Source organism: Hoplias malabaricus, chromosome 18, assembly GCF_029633855.1.
Source record: "Hoplias malabaricus isolate fHopMal1 chromosome 18, fHopMal1.hap1, whole genome shotgun sequence".
Classification (NCBI taxonomy): domain Eukaryota; kingdom Metazoa; phylum Chordata; class Actinopteri; order Characiformes; family Erythrinidae; genus Hoplias; species Hoplias malabaricus.
Window position 1 is genome coordinate 3559521 of NC_089817.1, and position 8501 is coordinate 3568021.

Below are 8501 nucleotides of genomic sequence, written 5' to 3' on the forward strand. Positions count from 1 at the left end.
CCAGAAAACACACTCCATCCAGAGTAACGCATTACATCCAGAAAACACACTCCATCCAGAGTAACACATTACATCCAGAAAACACACTCCATCCAGAGTAACACACTCTTTCCACAGTAACACATTCCATCCACAGCAACACACTCCGTCCAGAAAACACACTCCATCCACAGTAACACACTCCGTCCAGAAAACACACTCCATCCACAGTAACACACTCCACCCAGAGTAACACACCCCGTCCAGAGTAACACACTCCGTCCAGAGTAACACACTCTGTCCAGATTAACACATTCCATCTACAGTAACACACTCTGTCCAGAGTAACACAGTCCATCCACAGTAACAAACTCCATCCAGAAAACACTCAGTCCACAGTAACACACTCTGTCCAGAGTAACACACTCCATCCAGAGTAACACACTCCATCCACGGTAACACACTCCATCCAGAGTAACACATTCCATCTACTGTAACACACTCCATCCACAGGAACACACTCAGTCCAGAGTAGCACACTCTGTCCAGAGTAACACAGTCCATCCACCGTAACACACTCTGTCCAGTGTAACACACTCCATCCAGAGTAACACATTCCATCCACAGTAACAAACTCCATCCAGAGTAACACACTCCATCCAGAGTAACACAGTCTGTCCAGAGTATCCCACTCCACCCAGAGTAACACATTCCATCCACAGTAACACACTCCGTCCAGAGTAACAAACTCCATCCAGAAAACACACTCTGTCCAGATAAACACAGTCCATCCACAGTAACACACTCTGTCCAGAATAACACACTCCATCCAGAGTATCACAGTCCATCCACAGTAACACACTCTGTCCAGAGTAACACACTTCATCCAGAGTAACACATTCCATCCACAGTAACAAACTCCATCCAGAAAACACTCAGTCCACTGTAACACACCCTGTCCAGAGTAACACACTCCATCCAGAGTAACACACTCTGTCCAGAGTAACACACTCCGTCCAGAATAACACACTCCATCCACAGTAACACACTTCATCCAGAGTAGCACAGTCTGTCCAGAATAACCCACTCCACCCAGAGTAACACACTCCATCCAGAGTAACACATTCCATCCACAGTAACACACTCCGTCCAGAGTAACAAACTCCATCCAGAAAACACACTCTGTCCAGATTAACACACTCTGTCCAGAGTAACACAGTCCATCCACAGTAACACACTCTGCCCAGAGTAACACACTCCATCCAGAGTAACACAGTGCATCCACAGTAACACACTCTGTCCAGAGTAACACACTTCATCCAGAGTAACACATTCCATCCACAGTAACAAACTCCATCCAGAAAACACTCATTCCACAGTAACACACTTTGTCCAGAGTAACACACTCCATCTACAGTAACACACTCCATCCACGGTAACACACTCCACCCAGAGTAACACACTCCATCCAGAGTAACACAGTCCATCCACAGTAACACACTCCATCCAGAGTAACACATTACATCCAGAAAACACACTCCATCCAGAAAACACACTCCATCCAGAAAACACACTCCATCCAGAGTAACGCATTACATCCAGAAAACACACTCCATCCAGAGTAACACATTACATCCAGAAAACACACTCCATCCAGAGTAACACACTCTTTCCACAGTAACACATTCCATCCACAGTAACACACTCCGTCCAGAAAACACACTCCATCCACAGTAACACACTCCGTCCAGAAAACACACTCCATCCACAGTAACACACTCCACCCAGAGAAACACACTCAGTCCACAGTAACACACTCCATCCAGAGTAACACACACCGTCCACAGTAACACACTCCATCCAGAGTAACACACTCTGTCCACAGTAACACACTCCGTCTGGTCAGAGTTTATGTTGGTGATGTTCAGAGACGTCCACTCGGACCCTACGACACACTGAGACCGGACCATAGCATGGGACAATACCCAACCACCACTCCACAACCAAAATAGACCCAGTGTTCACCATGGGCTGATTTTAATTCTGCTACAGCGCCCCCTGGATGTGGAGTAGAGAGAGAGAGAGAGATGATGAAGGTGATGAAGAGGAGTGTGTTCTTACTGACGGTGAAGGTGTCATTGATGCGGAAGCTGCAGAGAACTCGACTGGCGTCTCGCGTCGAGAGGAAACCGTTTCCTCTCACCACCACCTCAAAGGATTCTGGGAATAGAGTGAAAAACAGAGGAGTGTGAGGTATGTTACACCCCCAAAACACACTTACATCATCAAGGGACATTCAGCCACACCCACTGCTCCTTATTTGGACATTCAGCTCAGACTCTAACCTTTTTATGTGAGAAGAGGAAGAGGGGACCAGTCCAGTTTACCCCTGAGCAATGTGGCGCCCCCTGCTGTAGGGGAGGGGTGTGTTTAAAGTGTGTAAATGAACTCACTCACCTCCTGCACAAATAGTGGAGGGTTCCACCGTGAGGATCTCGATACACGACCGCTTCAGAATCTGAGACAGAGTTCAGTATCAGATCAGTACACGTCCACTGTTTCTCTCTGTGTCTCTCTCTCTCTCTGTCTCTCTCTGTGTTTCTCTCTGTCTCTTTGTCTGTGTGTGTGTCTATCTCTGTCTCTCTCTGTATATCTCTCTCTCTCTGTATCTCTCTCTGTCTCTGTGTGTATCTCTCTCTCTCTGTGTGCTTGTCTCTCTCTGTGTGTGTCTCTCTCTCTGTCTCTCTGTGTGTGTCTCTCTCTCTGTCTCTCTGTGTGTGTCTCTCTCTCTGTCTGTGTGTGTGTGTCTCTCTCTGTCTCTCTGTGTGTGTCTCTCTCTCTGTCTGTGTGTGTGTGTGTCTCTCTCTCTCTGTGTGTCTCTCTCGTTGTCTCTGTGTGTGTCTCTCTCGTTGTCTCTCTGTGTGTGTGTCTCTCTCTCTCTCTCTGTGTGTCTCTCTCTTTGTCTCTCTGTGTGTGTCTCTCTCTCTGTCTCTGTGTGTGTGTGTCTCTCTCTCTGTCTCTCTGTGTGTGTCTCTCTCTCTCTCTCTCTCTGTCTCTGTGTGTGTGTGTCTCTCTCTCTCTGTCTCTGTCTCATTCTTTACCCCACAACGTCAGAATTATTCAGATTTCTCACTGAGTCGATGATCCCTTGCAGAGCCTCAAACCCATCGTTCACAGGGAAGACGTGGTCCTTACTGTCCGCAATCGTGGCCAACTGTAAGAAACACAGAGAAAGGTCCACTCACCATCTGACTCTGTTGATAATTTACATATCAGTGACATCACTTCCTCTCTGAACCTCTGCCTTTATTTCTAAAGAGATTCCCAACCCTGGAGTGTACAGAAACTGACCGCTACACTCTCATTACTGCACGGCTCCCTGCGACCGCCCCGGGCCACTGCACGGTGTCTCCTGATGATGTCCCACTGCAGTCACAGAGCACAAACGAGGTGGAGTTCTCTCTGAACAACGGTAAGGGGTCAGTCTTAGTTCATCCTCGTGCTGGAAGTGAGTTTCTCCTGAGCCTTGGTTCCTCTCGGGTCTCAGTGGGAGTTTCTCCGGGTGAGCCTTGGTTCCTCTCGGGTCTCAGTGGGAGTTTCTCCGGGTGAGCCTTGGTTCCTCTCGGGTCTCAGTGGGAGTTTCTCCGGGTGAGCCTTGGTTCCTCTCGGGTCTCAGTGGGAGTTTCTCCGGGTGAGCCTTGGTTCCTCTCGGGTCTCAGTGGGAGTTTCTCCGGGTGAGCCTCGGTTCCTCTCGGGTCTCTGTGGGAGTTTCTCCGAGTGAGCCTCGGTTCCTCTCGGGTCTCAGTGGGAGTTTCTCCGGGTGAGCCTCGGTTCCTCTCAGGTCTCTGTGGGAGTTTCTCCGAGGGAGCCTCGGTTCCTCTCGGGTCTCAGTGGGAGTTTCTCCGGGTGAGCCTCGGTTCCTCTCAGGTCTCTGTGGGAGTTTCTCCGAGGGAGCCTCGGTTCCTCTCGGGTCTCAGTGGGAGTTTCTCCGAGGGAGCCTCGGTTCCTCTCGGGTCTCAGTGGGAGTTTCTCCGGGTGAGCCTCGGTTCCTCTCAGGTCTCTGTGGGAGTTTCTCCGGGTGAGCCTTGGTTCCTCTCAGGTCTCTGTGGGAGTTTCTCCGAGGGAGCCTTGGTTCCTCTCGGGTCTCAGTGGGAGTTTCTCCGGGTGAGCCTTGGTTCCTCTCGGGTCTCAGTGGGAATTTCTCTGGGTGAGCCTTAGTTCCTCTCGGGTATCAGTGGGAGTTTCTCCGGGTGAGCCTCGGTTCCTCTCAGGTCTCTGTGGGAGTTTCTCAGAGGGAGCCTTGGTTCCTCTCGGGTCTCAGTGGGAGTTTCTCCGGGTGAGCCTTGGTTCCTCTCGGGTCTCAGTGGGAGTTTCTCCAGGTGAGCCTCGGTTCCTCTCGGGTCTCAGTGAGAGTTTCTCCGAGTGAGTCTTGGTTCCTCTCGGGTCTCTGTGAGAGTTTCTCCAGGTGAGTCTCGGTTCTGCTCATTAGGGCGCTGTGTTGCTGTTGTGGAGGAAATTAAACGAAACCAAGCTTATGATTTAAAGGTCACATTTTTAATGTTGTTTCTCACCTGTGTCTCGTCGAAGTCCTTCACTCCCACACAGTAGACGGTGGCTCCGAGCTGGCGAGAGCGATCCGCCTGCGGGACAAACAGAACAGGGTCAGGGCTGTGGGACGCCATCCTCTGGGACAGAACCACACTGGATGGTGGGAGGAGGATCTGATGACGTTCAGCCACATGAACCTCAGCGAGGTCGGGTTCTGGACCCGGGTCAGATCTGAACCCCCACAGCCCGAGATAATACAGCTGCTGTGGGAACCCGCCGTCAGGACTTTAATTTATTCTTTTACCTAAAACTTCAGTTCCCATGGGGATATTAATAACTGCAGCTGTGAGAACTGGGGAGAAATAAAAGAGAAATTAATGAGAAATAAAGTAGCAACAGATGAGAAATAGATGAGAAACAGGTGAGAAATAAATGAGAATAAAAGAAAAGAGGAGAAGCAGATGAGGAATTGAGAAATGAAGTAGAACTAGATGAGAAATAATGAAGAAACTGAGAGAAATAGAAAAGAGAAATGGGGGACATTATTCAGGGCACTTTCTTTAAAAAGCCTCTGCATTTAGTTTTTCATAACAGAGACAACCAACCTCTCTTTCTCTCATCTAATCTCTCTCATCTCTCTCTCTTTCTCTCTCACCTCTCTGGCTGCCAGGTCAAATTGAGTTTCTCTCAGTTCTCCGTCTGTGAGAGCGATGATGACGCTGGCCATGCGATAAACTGAGGGAAGAGAAAGATTAAAGTTTTTAATGTTTTACATTAAAGATGCAGTCCGTCATTTCATAGCCAAGGAAAAGCCCTGTGTCCAGAAGAACAGATATGTCTTTCATGCTTGTTTCCTTTAAAGTGTCATTTATGCTTCAGAGAGCGGGTCTTCCACATAGGGACTGCCATGTTTAGAACAGGGTTAGTACAGAAACCCTCACTCAGACAGGCCACTAGGTGTCAGTGTAACAGCTTTGGCCAAACCAATGTTTAATAGCATAATGTTTTAGTAAAATAATAACCCCCTCTGGACTGCGGGAGGTTAATCAGAAGCAGAATTCAGAGCGTGTGAACTCACTGTCTCCGGAGGCGTAGTAGATCTGTTCACTCGCCTGAAACACAGACACCGCGACATTTTAATACGACGCTATAAACATATTTACAACACCTTTATAACATGCGGCTGTAAACGTGTCAGAGGTACATTACACTTTGTTTACTGTAAGTTTTCTCAGAGTTCACACAAACAAGTTCTGATTAGAGTGAGAGTTTGTAATAAAGCTGGTGATAAAGTGTAATTCAGTGCTCAGCCACTGGAGGCCACTGTGGTGCCGACTAGGTCTAAAGACACCGCCAGTGTCCGCCTGAGTTCCACTGTGCAGCAGAACATTAACAAAACACAATTTCTCCGAGTGTTTTGACTGGATTGATGTTTCTAATATAGATTTTATACTATATCTATACTGTTATACTTTTAATTCAGTTTTAATCTATAATTTTGCTGAGGAGTACAATGGATTCGGAATGTAGTTACGTACCTTATTTGTAAAATGTCTGTAAGATGCTCAGTAATAGCCACTGTGCTTATTTTAGCTTGAGGCTTACTTACACGGTACTTACCCAGTAATTAGCAGGCTGTAATTTAAAGTGTTACACAATTATTCATGCTTCAGTCTTTAGAAGGATCACTGCAGTTAATCGTGATTAATCACAGCATATTGTTTATTAATTAATGAATGAATCGACAGACAGCTCTTATTATAATATTCATTATTCATGTTTAAGGGGTGGGCGGCACGGTGGTGCAGCAGGTAGTGTCGCAGTCACACCACTCCAGGGACCTGGAGGTTGTGGGTTCGATTCCCACTCCGGGTGACTGTCTGTGAGGAGTGTGGTGTGTTCTCCCTGTGTCTGCGTGGGTTTCCTCCGGGTGACTGTCTGTGAGGAGTGTGGTGTGTTCTCTCTGTGTCTGCGTGGGTTTCCTCCGGGTGACTGTCTGTGAGGAGTGTGGTGTGTTCTCCCTGTGTCTGTGTGGGTTTCCTCCGGGTGACTGTCTGTGAGGAGTGTGGTGTGTTCTCCCTGTGTCTGTGTGGGTTTCCTCCGGGTGACTGTCTGTGAGGAGTGTGGTGTGTTCTCCCTGTGTCTGTGTGGGTTTCCTCCGGGTGACTGTGTGTGAGGAGTGTGGTGTGTTCTCCCTGTGTCTGCGTGGGTTTCCTCTGTGTGACTGTGTGTGAGGGGTGTGGTGTGTTCTCTCTGTGTCTGTGTGGGTGTCCTCCGGGTGCTCCGGTTTCCTCCCACAGTCCAAAAACACACGTTGGTAGCTGGATTGGCGACTCAAAAGTGTCCGTAGGTGTGAGTGTGTGAGTGAATGTGTGTGTCTGTGTTGCCCTGTGAAGGACTGGCGCCCCCTCCAGGGTGTATTCTCGCCTTGTGCCCAATGATTCCAGATAGGCTCTGGATAAACGGTTACAGATAATGAATTAATGAATGTTTAAGGGGTCATTACATACCCGCTCAAAGCCCTTGTGCATGAAGGTGTCTCCCCCCGGCTGAACCTGCATCAGCTGCTCCAGTCCGGCCCGGATCTGATCCCTAACAACACACACCAGCCACAAACACACAGCGCACGTCACGAGTGAGCTCCTTTACGGCATGAGGGGATCTGACGGAGTTCGGCTTCGTAATCAGCAGTGAGCATCAGGGGCTGGGGTTAGTTCTGGGGTTTGTTCTGGATCAGGACACAGTGAGGGAAAATAAGTCTCACCTGTCCTCCGTCAACTCCATCAGAGTCCGGCCTTCAGTGGAAAACACAATGAAGGACATCCTGAGCTGAGGACTGAGAGAGAGAGAGAGAGAGAGAGAGAGAGAGAGAGCGAGAGAGAGAGAAGGGGGGAGCAGACATGGGATGTGTGAATATGAAAAAGTAATACAATTCAGTGTGATTCTGTGTGTGTGTGTGTGTTTTGCATGTTCAATTTGAAAAATGCCAAGATTTTATTTTCTGTTCTGTTACTCTGTTGTTGTTGTTTATTGTTTACTGTGTGGAGTGTAATTTGTACCTAATGAATTTATTCGTTAGGTGATCGACAAAGTAATAAATTTCATTCCAGTGATGCTTCACACTCCCAGATCTGAGAGAGAGAGAGAGAGAGAGAGAGAGAGAGAGAGAGAGAGAGAGAGAGACAATAAATTAAGTGTCGAGTGAATTATTCAGGTTTTTTTATTATTATTCAGTATTGACTGTGAATTATTCAGTATTTACAGTGATATATTCAGTATCCACTTTGAATTATTCAATATCCACTGTGAATTATTCAGTATCCACTGTGAATTATTCAGTATTTACAGTGATATATTCAGTATCAACTTTGAATTATTCAATATCCACTGTGACTTATTCAGTATCCACTGTGAATTATTCAATATCCACTGTGAATTATTCAATATCCACTGTGAATTATTCAGTATCCACTGTGAATTATTCAGTATTTACAGTGATATATTCAGTATCAACTTTGAATTATTCAATATCCACTGTGACTTATTCAGTATCCACTGTGAATTATTCAGTATCCACTGTGAATTATTCAATATCCACTGTGAATTATTCAATATCCACTGTGAATTATTCAGTATCCACTGTGAATTATTCAATATCCACTCTGAATTATTCAGTATCCACTGTGAATTATTCAGTATTTACAGTGATATATTCAGTATCCACTGTGACTTATTCAGTATCCACTGTGAATTATTCAATATCCACTTTGAATTATTCAATATCCACTGTGACTTATTCAGTATCCACTGTGAATTATTCAGTATCCACTGTGAATTATTCAATATCCACTGTGAATTATTCAATATCCACTGTGACTTATTCAATATTTACAGTGATATATTCAGTATCCACTGTGACTTATTCAGTATCCACTGTGAATTATTCAATATCCACTGTGAATTATTCATTATCC

General features: G+C 46.6%; 1 protein-coding gene across 1 annotated transcript in view; it reads right to left on the minus strand.

Moving 5' to 3' along the window:
* The window catches only part of antxr1b (ANTXR cell adhesion molecule 1b), a 31198-nt gene that overhangs the window by 20216 nt on the left and 2481 nt on the right, over positions 1-8501 (minus strand). Inside the window, exons 2-10 of the mRNA XM_066651077.1 lie at positions 7587-7658; positions 7292-7363; positions 7038-7119; positions 5606-5639; positions 5183-5262; positions 4551-4619; positions 3113-3193; positions 2437-2497; positions 2101-2199 (exon numbers count right to left, since the gene is read on the minus strand). Coding sequence (XP_066507174.1) covers positions 2101-2199; positions 2437-2497; positions 3113-3193; positions 4551-4619; positions 5183-5262; positions 5606-5639; positions 7038-7119; positions 7292-7363; positions 7587-7658 — 650 coding nt within the window. The remainder of the gene's footprint in view (positions 1-2100; positions 2200-2436; positions 2498-3112; positions 3194-4550; positions 4620-5182; positions 5263-5605; positions 5640-7037; positions 7120-7291; positions 7364-7586; positions 7659-8501) is intronic.